At 39.3% G+C, this 20,486-nt stretch overlaps 2 protein-coding genes and 1 non-coding gene across 3 annotated transcripts in view; all 3 read left to right on the plus strand.

Moving 5' to 3' along the window:
- The window catches only part of CTR9 (CTR9 homolog, Paf1/RNA polymerase II complex component), a 33,301-nt gene that overhangs the window by 2,083 nt on the left and 10,732 nt on the right, over window positions 1–20,486 (plus strand). Inside the window, exons 3-18 of the mRNA XM_004613601.3 lie at window positions 1,928–2,167; window positions 3,017–3,134; window positions 4,821–4,910; window positions 6,363–6,511; window positions 9,886–9,993; window positions 12,813–12,920; window positions 13,036–13,272; window positions 13,568–13,657; window positions 13,766–13,894; window positions 14,066–14,249; window positions 16,630–16,718; window positions 18,042–18,227; window positions 18,465–18,552; window positions 18,735–18,883; window positions 19,835–19,951; window positions 20,103–20,248. Of these exons, the coding sequence (XP_004613658.1) occupies window positions 1,928–2,167; window positions 3,017–3,134; window positions 4,821–4,910; window positions 6,363–6,511; window positions 9,886–9,993; window positions 12,813–12,920; window positions 13,036–13,272; window positions 13,568–13,657; window positions 13,766–13,894; window positions 14,066–14,249; window positions 16,630–16,718; window positions 18,042–18,227; window positions 18,465–18,552; window positions 18,735–18,883; window positions 19,835–19,951; window positions 20,103–20,248 (2,228 nt within the window). The remainder of the gene's footprint in view (window positions 1–1,927; window positions 2,168–3,016; window positions 3,135–4,820; window positions 4,911–6,362; window positions 6,512–9,885; window positions 9,994–12,812; window positions 12,921–13,035; window positions 13,273–13,567; window positions 13,658–13,765; window positions 13,895–14,065; window positions 14,250–16,629; window positions 16,719–18,041; window positions 18,228–18,464; window positions 18,553–18,734; window positions 18,884–19,834; window positions 19,952–20,102; window positions 20,249–20,486) is intronic.
- On the plus strand, window positions 5,223–5,799 carry LOC129405760 (cytochrome b-c1 complex subunit 10-like). The gene has a single exon (XM_055143090.1). It carries the CDS (start codon window positions 5,585–5,587, stop codon window positions 5,750–5,752), a length of 168 nt encoding a protein of 55 aa, XP_054999065.1. The 5' UTR covers window positions 5,223–5,584; the 3' UTR covers window positions 5,753–5,799.
- On the plus strand, window positions 17,082–17,220 carry LOC129406370 (small Cajal body-specific RNA 3). Its single transcript, XR_008630970.1, has one exon. It is a non-coding gene; the product is annotated as a small Cajal body-specific RNA 3 (non-coding RNA).

Below are 20,486 nucleotides of genomic sequence, written 5' to 3' on the forward strand. Positions count from 1 at the left end.
TAAAACAACAAATACTTTCTGTATGTTGACCAGGAAAAATAGGCGGTTTCTGTTTTCAGTTACAGTCACAACTAACTTGGGTACATGATAAATTACTCATTGTGAATACAAATTGTATTACCATTTCTGGAGAAAAATGATTACTTTCCTATATGATGCTTCTCCACTGGTAAGTTAGTATATGTTACTAAAGGCAAAATCAAGTAATATTTTGTAAGTCAGTATTTGATGATTATGATTATTATAAATAACAGTAAATATTGGATTATGATTTACAGATATGCTGAGAAATAAAAACAAGGTACAGTATAAGTGTTGCTGTTCAGCATATTCCCATAATAATATTTTTATAATATACTATAAAATATGATTAGGTGCCAGAATAACTCACAGTAACCCCTTTGAATGAACTTTACCTCAGGCCTAAGTTTTTTTTCTAGTTGATCCTTTCTATAACATGAACCCTAGTGGAGGTTCTTGGGAAGATCAGGTCAGTTCAGAAAATTTAAAATTCCAAATCCGGGGATGGAGTGATAGCACAGCAGGTAGGGCGTTTGCCTTGCACGCAGCCGACCCGGTTCGATTCCCAGCATCCCATATGGTCCCCTGAGCACCACCAGGGGTAATTCCTGAGTGCAGAGCCAGGAGTGACCCTTGTGCATTGCCAGGTGTGACCCCCCCCCCCAAAAAAAAAAAAACAATAAAATTCCAAATCCTCCCCAGCATCCAGTTTCTCTGTGGTGCTTCTTTTTTATTCTTTGCTAGGGGGAAGTGAGTGGGCTCATACTCCGTGGTTCTCAAGGACTATTCTCGTTCTGCTCAGGGAACCATTTGTGCCCCATAGTAGGTGGAATGCACATAGATGAATGTTTTTGTTGTTATTAATAAAATCAGATTCCCTGGCCTATTATTCAGTAGGCCAAGAGATACAGAGAATTTTTTCTATAAGCCCCACAGTGCTCAGGGCTTACTCCTGGCTTTGTGCTCAGGGATCATTCCTGGCAGTGCTTCAGGGAACATATGTGGATCTGGAGATCAAGTCTGGATCAGCTTTGTGCAAAGATAATGCTTTGCCTTCTATATTGTCTCTCCTGCCCTATCCCAAGTTTTCTGTTTAAAATTCTTTCTACCTATCATAGTTGTTTTCTTTCTTTGAATATAGAAATATTCCTTTGACTCTGAAGTATTTCGTTTATAATCAGCTATTTTACGATGAAAGTTGGAAGCATTTGTAGTGATTACAACTTATTAAAAGTCTTGTTAAGTAAAACTTGTCTACATTTACTGCACTTATATTACATGTAAATGAGAAGTTCTAGCATATGTGTATACCTCTGAAACAAGCACTGTATTCAAGATAATGAATATTGGGGCTGAAGAGACAGTGCAACGGATAAAGTACTTGCCTTGCATATGCATGACCCCAGTTTGATCCCCTGGCATTGCATGGAGTCTCGCCAGGAGTCACTCCTGAGCACAGAGCTAGGAGGAAGCCCTGAGCACCCAAAAACCCAAACCCTGCCCCACAAAAAAAGATAATACATTCATCTTTAACCCAAAATCTCCGAACTCTGTCCCACCCACTGCAGTGAGTAAATAGGCAACCCCTGATCTTCTCTTGCTACAGATTCATTTGCATTCTAGTTCTGTATATGAATTTACACAGTATATGCTTTTTGATCTGCATTTTTCACTCAGCATTATTAATATTTATTTATGTTATGATATATTTTAGTAGGTCCTTCTATTTTAACCGCCTGAGCGGTAACCATTGTGCCGAGGTAAAATAGCTTGCTTACACATTCACCTGTTGATCAGTATTTAGGGTATTCCAGCTTCTTACAAATAAGATTTCTATAAACATTTGTCTCAGACTTTTATGTGAATATATGCTTTAGTAATTCTAACTTGATTCTTTACCTTGTAGCTGGAATACTACAAGCAAGGAAAAACAGAAGAGTTTGTAAAGTTGTTGGAAGCAGCACGTATAGATGGCAATTTAGATTATAGAGACCATGAAAAAGATCAGATGACTTGCTTGGATACATTGGCAGCCTATTATGTACAACAGGCTCGGAAAGAAAAGAATAAGGACAATAAAAAGGATCTTATTACACAGGCGACTCTACTATATACAATGGCTGATAAAATTATCATGTATGACCAGGTAAAAATAAATCATTTGGCAGGGTTTGGGGTTCAGGATGGAAATGTGGTGGGAAGGTGTAATGGTGGTGGATTGGTTTTCAAATATTAAATGTAATCAAATATTGTGAACAACTTTATGGAAATAAAAAATAAATCACATCTCTTTGAACTTATGAAAGGGAAAAAATAGTATACAAAAGAAAATGTATATGGTAAAGAATAGTTTTTTATTTTGTCTTCTTCTCTTTTTTTGGAGCCACATTTAACAGAACACAGAGGCTGCTCAAGGCCTGGTGCTGGAGTGTGGGGGTTGCTCCGACAGTGTTTGGCAATGCTGGGGAAAACCTGGCCCTCCCACAAGCTCCAGCCCTTTGAGCTATTTTCCCAGCCTCTAAACAATACTTTTTTTTTTTTTCTTAAAATAACAGACTGGATTTCTGGACTAGGGATGTAGCTCCATGGTAGATACATTGTTTGAAGCCCTGAGTTCTATCTCCTTGAATAAATAAATAAGCACATTTTTGAAAAGTGAGAATTGCTTGGGTTCTTGTACTGTTAAAATAATAAGAACAAATTTATCACATAAAAATGATGAGTCTATTTTTCCAGGTAGATTGCAAGCATAATTAGGAAAAATTATGGAAACTTTTTCCATAAAAAATTAAGGAATATTATTGTTACTCTACAAACTTGCATTTCTGGATGACTTACAATTTGTAATTGCAGATTGCTTATTTTTAGGAACATTAGGGTGGTAGAGGGATGTGTGTGGCTCCCCACCTATTGTTTTCACTTCAGAGTTACACATTTATGTTTAACTGTTTGCCTTTGGCAAAATCAAATCTAAGATGTTCCATTACTTTTCCAGAACCATCTTCTGGGAAGAGCCTGCTTCTGTCTACTTGAAGGTGACAAAATGGACCAGGCTGATGCACAGTTTCATTTTGTACTTAACCAGTCTCCAAATAATATCCCAGCTCTTCTTGGTAAGTTATCTTTAGCAGTCATGTTTTGAAAAATTTTTATAGCACATGAGTCGAGTTATTTTTTTGTAACAGCTCCTTAGGTATTGGACTAGAGTTAAAAGAACTTTGACTTACTAGAAGTGAAACTTTGTAGGGGCTAGAGTGATAGTACAGTGAATACAGCACTTGCCTTGCACATGGCCGACCCAGTTTTAACTGGCAACCCATATAGTACCCCGACCCCTCCAGGAATGATCCCAGAGTGCAGAGCCAGGAGTAAACCCTGAGCACTGCTGGGTGGGCCTCAAAACAAAAACTATAACAACAACAAACAAAACTGTAAAACATAATGATTTCTGTTGAAATTATGGAAATAAAATATCACTGTCACTGTCATTCCATTGTTCGTTGATTTTGCTTGAGCGGGCACCAGTAATGTCTCTATTGTGAGACTTATTACTGTTTTTGGCATATCAAATACACCACGGGTAGCTTGCCAGGCTCTGCCTTGTGGGCGGGATACTCTCAGTAGCTTGCCGGGCTCTCTGAGAGGGACGGAGGAATCGAACCCAGGTCGGCTGCTTGCAAGGCAAACATCCACTGTGCTATCAGAAATAAAATATACCTATTAGTAATTTGTTATCCACTTTTTAAAAGCTTCAATAAGCAATCTATTCATATAATTACCAGCTATTTTACTAGTTTTTTTTAACATTTAACCAAGTCAAGACTATCCTCTTTACAGGAACAAATTAGTCTACCTTTATAGAAAACTGCTTTATCTTTAAAAAAAAAAAATTTATTAGAGCAATGTGATTTACATTTATTCATAGTTGGGTTTTAGACATAGAATGTTCCAGCACTGATCCCATCACCAGTGTCAACTTCTCTTCACCAGTGGTCCCAGGTTCCCTCACATGCCGCCCTCCCAAGCCTGCCCTATACACAGGCACCTTTTTAAGTTTGGTTGTTAAAGTTTGGGTCTCATGATTTGTGTCGTTAATTTTGTGGTTTTAATATTTAGCTTCATCATTCCTTCACACCACTGAAGTACCTAAATATCCTTTACTCCTGGCCACCATTCTCATCTGTCTCTTCCCAGTCCCCCTCCCCTCCTCTCTATTTCTTTCTTTCTTCTTCCTGTACTCTGGGGCTCAAGGTGATTAGGCATCCTCCCTTTAAATCTAGGCATTCCCTTACCCAGTTAGTATAACTTCTACATATAAGTGAGATCATCCTGTGTTTATCCTATTTCTTCTGGCTTCATTTAACATGATATATTCTAGTTCCACCCATGTTGCAGCAAATTGCATGGTTTTATCATTCCTTACAACTGTTTAGTATTCCATTGTGTATGTATACCACATCTTTTTGATCCACTTATAAGTTATTGGACATTTAGGTTGGCTCCAAATATTACCTTTGGTACTGAGTGCTACAGTGAATAATGGTGTGCATCTGTTCTTTTGAATAAACAGTTTTCTTTTCTGGGGGTAGATACCCAAGAGTAGAATTGCTGGGTTGAATGGCAGCTCAATTTTAAGTTTACTGAGATCTTTCCATATTGTGGAAAACTGCTTTAATATAAAGTAATTTTCACTATTTTCATATATTACTGAGAATTCAGTTTGAGTAGATCAATTATGTGGAGCATATAAAACTTGTGTTTTAAATTGGATAGCCTGTAATACTAAAAACTCTTTGCAGGTAAAGCTTGCATTTCTTTCAACAAGAAGGATTACAGAGGAGCTCTCGCATACTATAAGAAAGCATTACGTACTAATCCAGGTTGTCCAGGTAAGAGAAGAATCTTTTAAGTTCTAAAAAATGTATGATTTGATTTTTCTTTGTTTGGGGGCCACACCCAGTGGTGCGGCCACAGAGCTATACCAGGTGGAGGGAGGCTGTGCAGTGCCAGGCATGTGTATGCCAGGCTTGTGTTTCAGTCTCCTGAGCTATCTTCCTGACCTGTCTAATATGTTTAGAAGGGAGAACTAATGCAGTAGATACAGTGTGTATAACATCTGAGCAACTCAGTTATGCCTTTGGAAGAGTAGGGTTGCATTTTACTATATTTGGGAAATAATCCAAGAAGAACTAAGATATTTAAAGTTTGATGGGGCCAGAGTGATAGTACATCAGATTGGGCACTTGCCTCGCACACATCCAACCCGGGTCCAATCCCCTGTGCCCCATTCTCGTCCCCTGAGCCTGTCAGGAGTAAGCCCTGAGCACTGCTGGGTGTGGCAAAAGAAAAAATGTTTAAAATTTGAAAAGCCTTTTAAAAACACAAGTGGAGTGTCAGAAGGGCTGAGTTCAAGAAAGATGTGTGGACCAAATTAACTAATTTGGAAGCCATCCCAGATAGATAATGTATAAGGCTATGAAAGTATGAGGATGTCAGGAGTGAATGTAGAGAGAAGAGGTCCGGGGATGAGTCCTGTAGTCACAGTGATATTTAGGGTTTAGTGATGACCAGGTTTTTGAGGCCGCGGTACGCACAGCTGGCTAAGAACTGGGTCCCCACAGCGGGGATGTGGGGCGCCGTGGGTGCTGTGGGGCTGGTGTGGGCCACCGATTGGCATCTGATCCTCGACTGGGTCCCCTACATCAACGGCAAGTTCAAGAAAGACAGTTAAGGCACGTGGCCCTCCACGCACCCGCATCCTGGTGCTGCGTCCGGCCGAGCACCACCCCCCCCACCCCCCGTCATGCCGGCAGGAGGGACCTGCTGGGCTGGAAATGGCTGTTTGAACACACACACCCAATAAAGCTCTCTCTGAAACCTGCAAAAAAAAAAAAAGAAAAAGAAAATACATGTAAGCAAGAGTGTTGGAAGACAACAAAAATGGGCTGAGAATAACAGGGATAAAGTGTTTCCCTATCCTATTTTGATCTGTGGGTACCGCATGTCCCCAAGCACCACTGGAAGTGACTCCTGAGCTCAAAGCTGGGAAAAGCTCTTGAGCAACTTCAGGTGTTGTCCAGCCCACAACCTGAAAATAATGCCAGTATTATTGCTGTTCTGTGGTGAGGGACTATCTATGAAAAAGGGTCAGGATGCAGGGATAGAGAAGTGGTATGATCTAACTTCAGCAAACCAAGTTTGTGATACATAATCAAAAGATTTGATATTGTAGCTCAATTTTGGAATTATGCTAATCATAGAGAATGTTAAAGCATTTTTTGAAACTTGAACCTAAAAGTTCCTTAGTGTGACAGACTGAACGACTTGATTTTACTTTTTAGCTGAAGTTCGTTTAGGAATGGGTCATTGCTTTGTGAAACTTAACAAACTGGAGAAAGCTCGTCTGGCATTCAGCAGAGCCCTGGAACTCAATTCGAAATGTGTGGGAGCATTGGTTGGATTAGCTGTTCTAGAACTCAACAATAAAGAGGTATGTGAGTGAAAATTTTCTACTTCCTGACTGAATTGCCAGGTCCACCGCTCCTAATCTGAAACACTTAAGCCAGACTTTATGAAAAATTTGGATTTTAGATTATATCATCCCAGTTATTAGGATACCACTCAAATGCAAACTTTTGTTTCTGTTATGGACAGTGAGCAACTGTTCATACTAATAGGATAGCCTCATAATTAAGGTTTATACTACCAATGAGGTACCCAAGTTTGCTTTTTTTAAATAATATTTTCAGTGAAGCAAAATCGTTTTTATTGAAATTATTTAAAAAGTAATGAGTTTGGGGCTGGAACAATAGCACAGCGGGTAGGGCATTTACCTTGCACTCGGCCGACCCGGGTTCGATTCCCAGCATCCCATATGGTCCCCTGAGCACCGCCAGGGGTGATTCCTGAGTGTAGAGCCAGTAGTAACCCCTGTGCATCGCCAGGTGTGACCCAAAAAGTGAAAAAAAAAAAAAAAGATATGAGGAAAGAGAGAATGAGAAGTGAGAAGTTTGTGTTCAAGAGAGAACACAGGCTTCTCTAGAGTGGAAAAAGGTAAGCAAAGAAACAGATAGGAGACATAGTGTTCAAGGGAAAACAAAGGCTTGAAGAGCAAAGCACTATCTTTTCATAGGTATGTGAATTTTACCAATGCAAATGAGTGGTTACCGGTGGTATATTTGGAAATACTTTCAGTTACAAGTAGAAAAAAGTAGTAAAACAGCAACTTTTAAACTTAAGAATTTTTTTTTTTACAAATTAGATGCCTTCTCCTCCAACCCAAGTTTTTCCTTTTCTACTCATTATGTGGCCTTTCTTCCTATTAGGAATGGGGTCTGTCACCTTCGAGTTGCTAGAAGACTCGAAGAGTTGCTTCTAGACGACTGTCTCAAAAGGAAAGGGGAAAGAGGCTAAAAGACTTTCTTTTAGGAAGTAGAGTAATAGTATGCTGCGTAAGGCACGACATGTGACAAACACAGGTTCAGTCCCCAGCTCCCCACAGGGTCCCCCCCAAACCTGCCAGGAGTGCTCCTTGAACGCAGAGGCAGAAGTAAGCTCTGAGCGCAGTTGTATGTGGATCCCACTCTTCCTACCCCCCACAAGTCTTTCTTTAAGAGAAGTTCTTGGGGCCTGAGAATATAGGGGTCAAGGCACTTTTCTTGTATGAAACCAACTCCTGTTTGAGCCCCAGCACTGCATATAGTCCCCTAAGCTCCACCAGAAGTGATCCCTGAGAACTGTAGCCCCAAAACAAAGTATCAAAACAAGCAAGCAAAAAAATAGAAACATTTTCCTCCAGATTGAAGCATCCCAAAGTGCTTCTTCTTGTATATAATTATCTAGAGAGGATTCCCATGTTTCTTAGACTCAGCATATTGCTATTTTGGGGTTGGGTAATTCTTTTTATTTATTTTTTTTTTATTTTAACATCGTGAGTTGTTCATGATAGAGATGTTTCAGGCATTAAGTGTTCCAGCACCAATCCCACCACTAGATTCCCCAGTTTCCCACCCACCACCCCAACCTGTCCCCTTAATATACACAAATTTATTTCATATTGTTTGTTAACGCACCAAGGCAAATGGAAATATCAAAACTTAGATCAATAAAAGTCAATGTGTGATATTTGTTCTGTCTGACAATGGTGTTACTGAAGTCATTGTTTAAGGTGTTACTGGTCTGATTGGTGCTAGTTGAACTTCTGTTACTGTTTTTGCTCATTGAGCTTTGTGGTCTTCTCCACAACTTTCTCATCAGATTTGCTGTAATCCTATTTGGTTGACAGTACCATGAAATTGGGAGATGTTGCATGGTCCCATTTGTGGCTGCGCAATCCAGGATGTGTGGAGCTGGAACAATTTGATGGTGGCTTGGCAGCTTGATGAAATTCATTTGTGGAGCTGGGCCATTTCTGTGTCAGAGGATGTCGGGTGTGGCTGTGGGCTTCTGTGCCTTCAGGCAGAAGGGGGACTCTGCCTGCCCCCATTCCTAGAAGGCCCCAGACCTGTGTATTTGGGAAGACTGAGCAGCATCATGTTTTTTTTGGGGTTTTTTTTTTTTTTTGGTTTTTTATTTTTGTGATTAGTTGTGGAGCTGACCGATTTCTTTGCTGGCAAGATAGCAGGTGTATGTGGGGGGGTCCCGGATTTTCTGATGGTCATGTTGGGACTCTGCCCACCCCATTCCAAGAACCCTCCAGAGTTTTCAGGACTGGGTAGTTCTTTATTGAAGAGAATTACCTAATTCACTGGAGGTTATGTAGCAATATCCCCAATTCTGTCCACTACGTGCCAGCTTTTCAGAGCTGTGATAAAAAATTCTCATCTCACTTCTTCTCCTAGTTGGGAACTACTGCAGAATGGTGAAATTAACGAATACCCAAAGGCAGTGGGAACAAAAAAATACGAGAACTAGTATTTGGTAGGAAACATTCCACTTGAGGGGGCTGAGGAATATGACAGGAAGTGGGCAACATCTATGGTGGAGGGAAGTGCTCAACTTGGAGGAGGAGGTGGAGCTGAAAGATGATGTCAGTTGTTGTAGATGAAACCTATCAGCAACAATACTAGAAATCACATTGCAAAGATGTATATACATATTTTTTTTTGTCAAAGTGTTTCTTATGATAGGTTGGGAGGCAAATGGGGGAGGGGGCAGGCAGAAGGGCTTTTGTAGAGGAAAATGGGCACTGTTGAAGGGATCATACAATGTTGCAACATTGTATGTCTGAAATCTGATCATGAATAACTCTAATTTCCATGGTGATTAAAAAGAAATAAAGCTCACTACTAGAAGTTCAACTAGAATTTAGGAAAAAAAGACAGTCTTCTTTGTTTTTTTTGTTTTGTTTTGTTTTGCTTTTTGGGTAACACCCAGCGATGCTCAGGGGTTACTCCTGGCTTTGCACTCAGGAATTGCTCCTGGCAGTGCTTGGGGGACCACATGGGATGCCGGGGATCAAACCCGGGTCGGCCGAGTGCAAGGCAAACGCCCTACCCGCTGTGCTATCGCTCCGGCCCCCAAAAAAGACAGTCTTAAAAGTATTTTCTTTTATTTGCCTTAAGTATTAGCAATAAATTAGGGGTCTGAGGTGTATTTTTTTTTTATTGTACCTTTTTTAAAATATGTACCCAATATCAGAGGGCAAGAAATAGGGCTGCTTCTGCAATTGTTTGTTTAAAAAATAATAATAAATTATAACAATTTGTCTCTAAAATTTTTCTCTGTGGTGTAGATTTACTAAAAATGTCTGGAGTATGAACTTCGATTTATATAACCTTATTTCTTAAGAATATGTAGAAAATTTTGAAAATCCTAATTAAGTAATGTTTTCAATCAACCCTGCCATTGTCATTTTTCTTCTAGGCAGATTCTATCAAAAATGGTGTCCAGCTTCTTTCCAGAGCCTATACTATCGACCCCAGCAACCCAATGGTATTGAACCACTTAGCAAATCACTTTTTCTTCAAAAAGGTAGGAAAGGTCACTTATTACTCTCATTTGTTTTTCTGTACGGCAGTTGATACTTTTTAACCTTGAAGAAATTTGAAAATGTCAAGTTGGGTTTCTTTTTAGTTTGTCTTCTTTATCTTTGGGCAGGAACATTTTTTTCATTAGCTCATGTCCATTGGCCTTTTAAATGCTACTCAACGCCTGGTTGGGTACATATAAATCAATAAGACACGATATCTGCACTCAAGGAATTCAGTTTCTTGGGAGAAAGAGATACATAAGCAGATGTCAATATTTCATTCCTCTGAGGTAGAAAATGAAAGAGGAAGTGATCTGAAGTGAAAGAGGAAGGGTTTTCACCAAGTTGCAAAACCCCTCGGCTGGAGATATAGTACAGGGGCTAACGCGCTTAACCTTGTATGGAGGCCTGCTTTGGTTTAACCCTGCACTGCATACTTCCTTGAGCACCACCAGGCCTGGCCCAGAAACAAAAAACAGTGATAGCTCTTAAACTAAACTTCCAAGAGGAAGTTTAAAAACTTTTAAGAAGTTTTACTTTTTTAAAACATGTACTGAATTATCAGGTAGTTGATACAGAAAGGCATAGATCTATAAAATTGTTTTAGTAGTTTGATTTTATCTCTTTTGTTTATACTTTTTAGTAGCTTGGTTTAATAAGAACATAGCATATGGTAGGCATTTGTTAAGCAGTGGAATCTGGGTAATGGGCTATTTAAGTAACACAAAATACTCTTTTAAATTAAGTAACATAATTTTTAAGTTTTTTTGTAATGATTGGTTGATTAATATTTAGGCTAAAATTGTTAGCTTTCATTATTGCAATTTAGTGAGAAATTGGAAATGTATTTTAAGGAAATGAAATGTCATTATATAAATGAACAGTACACAAGCTAGTTTGATCTTTGTAAGAAAGCAAGAAGGGAAGGAGGGGAGAAAAGTCCTGAATCTAAATATTTGACTGTGTACAAGTTTCCCTGCTATACAGGAAATGTTCCTTCTGAACTGGGAGTACTAAGAAATTTGCCATAGACATAATGGTAATATCATTCATTCTTAGAGGTAATCCTTCACTTCTTGTGTGTTTTTAAGGTTTACAGAATATGTTCACATACATTTTCTCAGTTTATCATTACAGCAGCCTCATGATACTTTGATTTCCCTTTCCATAGCTTAAAAAAAAGCTTACTGCTCACCACAATACAGTGCCTTCCCTACAAAATAGTAATTTAACTGGACAGAAAAGGTATTACTTAACATCCAGACACTTTAGTAATTGAGTGGTAAAATGGGTTTATGTATGGTAGCAATTACGATTCCCAGAGCACTTAGTATAGACCTCAAGAAAAGCGCTCAAATTAAACTTGGTGTTTTTGGGGCCAGAGTGATAGTACTACGGTTAGGGTGTTTGCCTTGTATTCAGCCAACCTGGGTTCTGACCCCAGCATCCCATTATGGTCCCCTGAGCACTGCCAGGAGTAATTCCTCAGTGTAAAACCAGAAATAATCCCTGAGCATTGCCAGGTATGGCTCAAAAACAAACAGAAAATTAAATTAAAAAAATAAAATTAAGTTCATCTTTTGATGGAAAGAGAATTCAGAGTGGATTAAGGATAAAAATTGGTGGGATGAAGTGGTGGGGGAGTGGATTGAAAAGGAGAAATCTCGATTGTGCTAAAGAAGATAATAAGTAGTGAGGATTTTGTTTTGCTTTTGGAACCACACCTGGGGGTGCTTGGGTGTTTCTTTTGGCAAGGTATTCAGGGAACCATACATGCTCCTATGTGCAAATGTGCACTCCAGCCCTTTGTGTTAAAAAATCCCATGAATGAGATTTTTTAAATAGAATCTAGTCTTCAATACAGTGATATTAAATTTCAAAAATGGAATTGTCTAAAAGATGTGTTGTGAATCAGAAATGAATTAAAAATGGGAACTAGTGTTCTTAGCAAAACAAACTAAACATTTTGCCTTTACTCTTATTCCAATGAACAATTAGAATTTTTTTGGTTAGTGGTTGGGGTTACTCCTTCCTGCACAGGACTTACTCATGGCTCTGCACTCAGGGATCACTCTTGGCAGGGCTGAGAGGACCCTGTGGGGTGCCTGGGATTGAACCCAGACCAGCTGCATGCAAGGCAAGCACCTGCTGTACTATCTCTGACCCCATAAATTAACATAATTAACTAAAAAAAGTTTTTTAATCTATTTCCTCCATCCTTCCCTTCAATCCTTGTTGTTGAATGATCAGAGAACAGACACATGTTGCTTGTACATTTTACTTGTGATGCTCACTGTTTGCAGTTTGTTTTTTTGGGGATCACACCCAAGTGATGCTCAGGACTTAATTCCTGGCTCAGGAGTCACACTTGGCAGGGCTCAGGGGGCCCTATAATTGGTTGCCAGTGCTGGCAACATGCAAGGCAAACGTCCTACCACTGTACTATTGCTGTGGCCCCAAGTTTTGTTCTAATTAGAACCACTAGAAGTGTCTAACCTAGAATAGTGCTTAGAACATGCTAGATCTCATTAAATTGCAGTTGCTATCATTGCAATCACTAATGAACTTGCTCTTAGGTTACTCATCACAAAATAGGGCTACGACCTTAAAACATTGTTGTGGGGTTTAAGTGAAATATATATATGATAGGCATATGTTAAAAGCTGCGTAAACATTTACAATGTTTTTGAATTTACCAGCAGTAGGAATTAGAAAAACTAAGTTATTATGGTTGATTCCGTTAATAAAAGATAGCCTTATGATTGACACTGTTAAGCCCATTTGCGTTCCGGTAATCAATGTTTGAATGTTTGTTGTTCAGGATTATAGTAAAGTGCAACATTTGGCCCTCCATGCATTCCATAACACAGAGGTGGAGGCCATGCAAGCGGAAAGTTGCTATCAGCTGGCCAGATCATTCCACGTTCAGGTAAGGTAATGGTATACTTCTCTGAATACCTTGTTCTTTTGTTTTATTTATAGTTTATTAAGTCTGATAAAGGGTTTTGTGCCTATTATTGGTAGTTTTATTTTCCTTTTTTTAGGAAGATTATGACCAAGCTTTCCAGTACTACTACCAAGCCACCCAGTTTGCCTCATCGTCTTTTGTGCTGCCATTTTTTGGTTTGGGACAAATGTATATTTATCGAGGTGACAAAGAAAATGCATCACAGTGCTTTGAGAAAGTTTTAAAAGCTTATCCTAATAATTATGAAACTATGAAAATTCTTGGCTCTCTATATGCTGCTTCAGAAGATCAAGAAAAACGAGATATAGCCAAGGTACATTTTTTAAAAGCCTTTGTGATTTTCTGTTAGCTAGCTCTGAACTCTTCTCACTTCCTGTTATTGCTAGTAGAGGCATGCTAGAAGCAATATTGATAGCTGAGCTTGTTCCAGTTGAAACAACAGTTCTGTTATTAAACATGTTTAGTGGTTTTCAACCTCTAGGTATATGCTGGTTCACAAGCTCAAATCCCACTATGCTTGAGTGTGGAACATGTTAGAAGAGCCACCACTTTTAACTTTGATAGCCCTTTATTGTAATATTTTAGATTCTAAATCTATTTTATCCCAGGGACATTTGAAAAAGGTCACAGAACAATATCCTGATGATGTTGAGGCTTGGATTGAATTGGCACAGATCTTGGAACAGACGGATATACAGGTATTTTGGCAATGTGATTGTTCTCTCCCCAGTGTGTGTTCTGTAAACCTGGAGTAGACTTTCTCACATGTTTCACTCACTCCTGTCCTGTCTACTATGAAAATTCAGGGTGCCTTGTCAGCCTATGGAACAGCTACACGGATCCTACAGGAGAAAGTACAGGCTGATGTCCCCCCAGAGATTCTGAATAATGTGGGTGCTCTCCATTTTAGACTTGGAAATCTTGGCGAGGCAAAGGTAGGAAAACTAGTAATAGTCCCATCTTTCATCTTTAACTTGATTGCATGCCTTTGCTATATCAACTTTTTTTTTTGAGATTATTTAGTTTACAGTGCTATTAATGATGATGATTTCTCATGCACATAATTCAACTAAATCATTTAATAATGTAATTTTCTTTCCTCATAGAAATATTTTTTGGCATCATTGGATCGGGCAAAGGCAGAAGCTGAGCATGATGAACATTATTATAATGCCATTTCTGTTACAACATCATACAATTTAGCCAGGCTCTATGAAGCGATGTGTGAATTCCATGAGGCAGAAAAACTATATAAAAACATCTTACGAGAACATCCCAATTATGTTGACTGTAAGAATTTTAAACTTTTATTTATAGGTGCCATACAGCTGTAAACATTTAGCCTAGAGATGCTGGAGAGTAGACTCAAAGGACTGGAGCACAGTCTCTGCCTGTGGGAACCCTTGGGTCAATCCCCAGCACTGAGTGGTCCCAAAGCACTGTGGGGAGCCACACCCAGCACACACCCAAAGAAGCCCCGAGGTCCACTGAGTGTGGTCCAAAAATGATAGAACATTTTTTGCCTGGAGAAAAAAAAAAAACCTTAGTTTTTAAAAATTGAAATTACCTTTTTTTTTTTTTTTAAGGCAAATTTGTTGCCTAAAAAAAGCAAGATAGTACAGGGGTTAAAGTGCTTGCCCTTCCATGCAGCCAACTCCTGAAAATCTCCGGCATTATGTATTTTCCCCCAGACACTCCCTGAGCATAGAACCAGACACTGATGAGCACTAGCACTGCCAGGTTTGGTATAACCCTCACCCTTTTAAAAAATGTGTTTTCACTTATTTATGCTAGAAACTTTTTATATATCTATATATACACATTCACACACACACACATATACATGTATTTGTACATATACATGTATATGCGCCAGAGAAATAGTACGGCAGTATGACACTTGCCGTGCATACTGGCTGGCCCAGATTTGTTCAATTCGCCAGCACCCTATATGGTCCCTGAGCCTTGCCAGAAGTGATTCCTGAGCACAGAGCTAGGAGTATGCCCTGAGCATCACCAGGTTTGGCCCAAAAACCAAAGCTAAAGTCTAGTTGTATCATATTTCATAAACTAGGATGCTTTCAGTAGACATATATTAGACTGCCTATATTAGACTTAGAAATTTCTTGGTGTATGGATTTGGTAATAGATTTCCTTTTATGATGGTCCTTCTTTGATTTCACATAAACATTTTTGTAGTATTTATAATTGTGAGAAAAAGCAATATTTTTCCTTGAAATATTCGTTATTGGAAATAGCCTACCTTGCATTTTTGCATCATAGATGTTATAAATTGTGAAAAATTTTTGGGTTTTTTTTTTTTTTCTTTTTGGGTCATACCTGGCTGTGCTCAGGGGTTACTCCTGGCTTTTGCACTCAGGAATTACTCCTGGCGGTGCTCGGGGGACCATATGGGATGCTGGGAATCGAACCCGGGTTGGCCGCTTGCAAGGCAAATGCCCTACCCTCTGTGCTACCACTCCAGCCCCTAAATTGTGAAAAGTTTTTAATTAAAGTAAATTTACATACCATACTTCTGGGGCTTGAGTGATAGCACAGCGGGTAGGGTGTTTGCCTTGCACATGGCCAACTTGGGTATGATTCCTTCATCCATCTCAGAGAGCCCGGCATGCTACCGAGAGTATCTTGCCTGCACGGCAGAGCCTGGCAAGCTACCCTTGGCATATTCGATATGCCAAAAACAGTAGCAGCAAGTCTCACAATGGAGACATTACTGGCACCCGCTCTAGCAAATCGATGAGCAACGGGATGACAGTGATACAGTGATACCATACTTCTGATATAAGAATCTAAAGCCAAGGCCAGAAAGATAGTATAAGGGGTAGGATGCTTGCCTTGCATTCGACTGACCCATTGTTCAGTCCTTGGCACCCCATATTGTCTCTCAAGCCCAACCAGTAATAATCCCTAAGCACAGCCAGGGAGCAAGCCTGAGCACTGCCAGCTGTGGCACAAAAACAAAAAACCTAAAGCTGTGATGTTTTACTCTGGTTAGGTCAGGAGCTATTAACTTGATGAGTCATACAGGTGTATATGCTAATGTGATTTAAAATAAGATTTTTGTTGAGTGCCAGGCAGAATTTGAATTGATTTTGATAGGTTTCTTTGAGGAAAGTGATATTTTCTAGAAAAAACAACTTATATTTGTGTGGTACTTCCTATTCAAGTAGAAGAGTCACTTGAAATATTCCACATTTCACGTTCTCTAATCAGTAGTTCCTATACCATGCTTTTGCTGTTTTGCCATAACTCAAGCAGCTTTTTAATTAAGAAAAAGAAAAAAGAAAATGGCATTGAGTACACAAGTGAAATTGAAATATAAAATTACATTTTTTTTTTAATCACTTAAGATAAAAACTGGTACCAGGGTGCTAACACTAGAAATGGAGTAAAAGAGAAACCTGAGATTCCAAACAGTTGAAGTGTGATAGTAAAAGAATTGCTCTTTCACTTGTAGATTATTAGTTATAATGACACTAGAGACTTCCTTGAGACTTTCCTCCATAGGACTTTGCCACCTATTGTATGAATATTTTTCATTTTACATTTATTGTATGACTGTACCAAAGAGTTGTTTCCAAAGTCTGACTTGAAAACTATGATCCTTCTTCTGCTAATGTTGCAAACTAAAGACTTTGTGTATTTTCAGGCTATCTCCGCCTGGGAGCCATGGCTAGAGATAAAGGAAACTTTTATGAAGCTTCAGATTGGTTTAAGGAAGCTTTGCAGATTAATCAGGTTGGTAATACTCATTTTAAGAATTAAAAACTTAATTATTTCACACTTTCCCCTTACTAAATCAGTCACTCAATGACTATCATTGTAACATCTTGGCATCTCCCTATACTGTATATTTACTTGTTATAGATGCCAAAGTGGTAGCACACATATCTTGTATGTACAAGTCACTGAGGTTTTAATCTTCTATACTTCATGGCCCCCAACATCACTGGGTTTGGTTCTTGTGTGTCCCTGAGCACAGCTTGGTAGCCCCTTATACCTCTGGTTTTTACCCCAACCTCTTTTGTGACCCTGGCAAGGTGCCTATCTAAGCATTGCCAAGAACACCCCTTTTTAGCAAAAAAGCAAAGAGCTGTATTTCATGGAACCTGCAGTATTCAATCGTGGGCAAATGAAAAGATATCTTTTGCCTACAAATTGCAGTGGTCCTACAGAAACATGGAGGTCTCTGTCCGACTTAGAACAGCTGGCTAAGTCTGATCGTTCCCCTCCAGACAAGACAAAAGGGGAGAGAGGGAGAAAGGGGCAGGTAGAGAGAGAGAGACAGAGAGGGAGGGAGGGAGGGAGGGAGGGAGGAATAGGAGGGAGAGAGGAGAGAGACAGGGAGGGAGAGCGAGCGAGCACTGTATTTCATATTATAGCCTAGTACATACAATTGTGCATGCAAACAAATGAAAGTTTTCCAGATCCTTATTTGCTCTATAACTCCATTGCCCCATTGATTTTTTTTACTGTATTCCATTGTCTTGCATTTTTTATGATGATAACAACTGATTTGTGTGTGTGTGTGTGTGTGTGTGTGTGTGGCTGGGGCGTAGCTGGAGTTGTTAAATTTGTCTCCCAAGCAGTGGTCAGGGGGCTTTGGGACCACTATTGGTGATTCTCATCCCAGTATTGCTTGAAATCCGCAGTGTTAGAGAGGGCCACAAGTGCAACCTTGGAAATTGTGTTCAGAGGCCCTTGTAGTTCCAGGAACCAAATCCAGGGCTTCTGCATGCCAGGCACGTGCTCCAGCCTACTGAGCTATCTCCCCTGGCCCTATAAAATCTCACTAAACTGATTTTATAACTCACTGATCCATCTCAGCTCATTTTGGAAAACACTGTTGTCAGTGTAACTTGTCAAACCCTCTAGTGGGAGCCAGGGAGATAGTTTAAAGAGCTGAGCGGCTGATTTGCATGTGGGAGGTTAGGATCTGATCCCAGAACAAACACCCAAACACCAGGAAAGTAAAAACGAAACCTTGTCAGCTATTATAGAAAGATGATTGATGTTTCTGAATCTGAATTACAGATTTTGTTTCTTTTATTTTTGTTTCAGGACCATCCAGATGCTTGGTCATTGATTGGTAATCTTCATTTGGCTAAACAAGAATGGGGTCCTGGTCAAAAGAAATTTGAGAGAATTTTAAAACAACCATCTACACAAAGTGACACTTACTCTATGCTGGCCCTTGGCAATGTCTGGCTCCAGACTTTGCATCAGCCCACCCGAGATCGGGAAAAGGTGATTCATTTTTGTCTCTTAAAACAAAAACCAAAGGCCAGAGTGATAGTGCAGTTGGTAAAGATTTGCCTTGCACATAGTCATCCCGGAGCCCATCAGGAGTGATCCGTGAACACAGAGCTAGGAGTAAGCCCTGAGCACCATTGGCATAAACTCCAAAACATACAAACAACAACAAAATAATAGTTCCTTGATTCTTTTTTTGAAATTTTAAAAATATTTTGTATCTTTTTATAGGAAAAGCGTCATCAAGATCGTGCTCTGGCCATCTACAAACAAGTACTCAGAAATGACGCAAAGAATCTGTATGCTGCTAATGGCATAGGTAAGAGTGGGGTGTCCATAACGACTTGTGATATAAATGCCTTGAAAGTAATGTTTGCTAATTGTATTTTCTCTGACTACAGTGAAAGTAGTTGTTTTGAGTCTGGACTTTTAGTTGTTTTATGACTCTAAAATTAGAAATTTCTTTAATGTAAACCTTTTTTTTTATGTATATGACTTTAGGAGCTGTTTTGGCTCACAAAGGATATTTCCGTGAAGCTCGTGATGTATTTGCCCAAGTGAGAGAAGCAACAGCGGACATCAGTGATGTGTGGTTGAACCTAGCACACATCTATGTGGAGCAAAAACAATATATTAGTGCCGTGCAAATGGTAATGTCCTAGGTTTCAAAATATTTTTATAACATGTTCTTTGTTGAGCAGATGTTTTCTTAACCAATCTGGCCCTTTTGTGGATTTGTATGCTCTTATAGTACTGTCTATTCAGAAGCCTATAGCTATATAATCTTAAATCCAGTTTTTGATATCCAGATAGAAATGTGAGTCCTGCTTCCACCTCTGATTTGCCTTGGGCAAAAGACATCTTCTCTGGGCCAATTTCCTTTTCTATAATTGGAGATAATTGTACCTTAGTATAAAATTGAGTGAAGAGGGTCTGGGGAGCTAGCTCAAAGTGCAGTGCTTTCTTTGCCTGCAGGAGACCCACATTCCATAACTGATACTGAAAGCAGGAAATACAGCTTTAGTAACCTAAGTACTGCCTCTTGTGGCCCCAAAATTTAAAAAGTTCTGTGAGGATCCAGTTTGAAAAGTATGCCAACATATGTGCCAGGTGTGGCTCAAAAAACAAAAAAGCAAAGAATAAGTTTTCTAAGTTGTTTCCAGTCTTTTCAGTGTTGTTCCATATTCCAGATAGAAAATTCATTTTTTTCTCTCTCAGGGTTTTTGTTTTTATTTTTTTCCAGGGGGTGGGGGTGTGCATTTTGGGTCACATCTGGTGATGCTCAGGAGTTATTCTTGGCTCTGCATTCAGGAATTATTCCTGGCTGTGCTCGGGGATCCATATGGGGTGCCAGGGATCAATCCAGGTTGGCCACTTGTAAGGCAAATACCCTACCTTCTATACTATCGCTCTGGCACCCTGTTGATCAGATTTTTATGAAAATATATCCAGGTGAATGTCAATAGTCATCCTGAAATTACTCTTTGCAATTAACCATCCAAAAGATAAAAATAACTTTTCATGTAGCTTTAGAATCACTGAAATTTGTTTCAAAAAGACCATCATTTATTTCTTGTTACTAATTTTATTTTTATTTATAGTATGAAAACTGCCTCAGAAAGTTCTATAAGCATCAAAACACTGAAGTTGTGCTCTATTTGGCCCGAGCCCTCTTCAAATGTGGCAAGCTACAGGAATGCAAACAGACTTTGCTAAAGGTAAAAAGGAAAATTTGTTATTCTTATTCTGTGTTGCACTGTATTTTTTAAAATTCTATCTTATTTCTGCTCAAATACCTAACAGTTTGACTAAAATTATTTTCATATCAGATCACATGAAAAATGTGTTGTTTTTTTAAAATTTTTATAGGCTCGACACGTGGCACCCAATGATACAGTTCTTATGTTTAATGTGGCATTGGTCCTGCAAAGATTAGCTACCTCTGTCCTGAAAGATGAAAAGAGTAATCTGAAGGAAGTACTGAATGCTGTGAAAGAACTGGAACTTGCACATAGGTAGTGGTTTTGTAGAAACAATTTTTGGTTTTGTTTTTTTTGAACCTCTTCTCTCAAAGGTGCTGAAAATGAGATTATCCCAAAAAGGGAAGGCCGGCCATTCTAGCAATTTTTAAACTCAGAGAGCTACCACCAGGTGTCACCAAATCATAGCTAAGATCCTACCAGAATTTGGTCCCATAGCTTGACCCCACCTCCTGACTGGCTAGCATAGTAAGCTAGACCAAGATGACCCAGC

This window comes from Sorex araneus, chromosome 6 (genome assembly GCF_027595985.1).
Source record: "Sorex araneus isolate mSorAra2 chromosome 6, mSorAra2.pri, whole genome shotgun sequence".
Classification (NCBI taxonomy): Eukaryota; Metazoa; Chordata; class Mammalia; order Eulipotyphla; family Soricidae; genus Sorex; species Sorex araneus.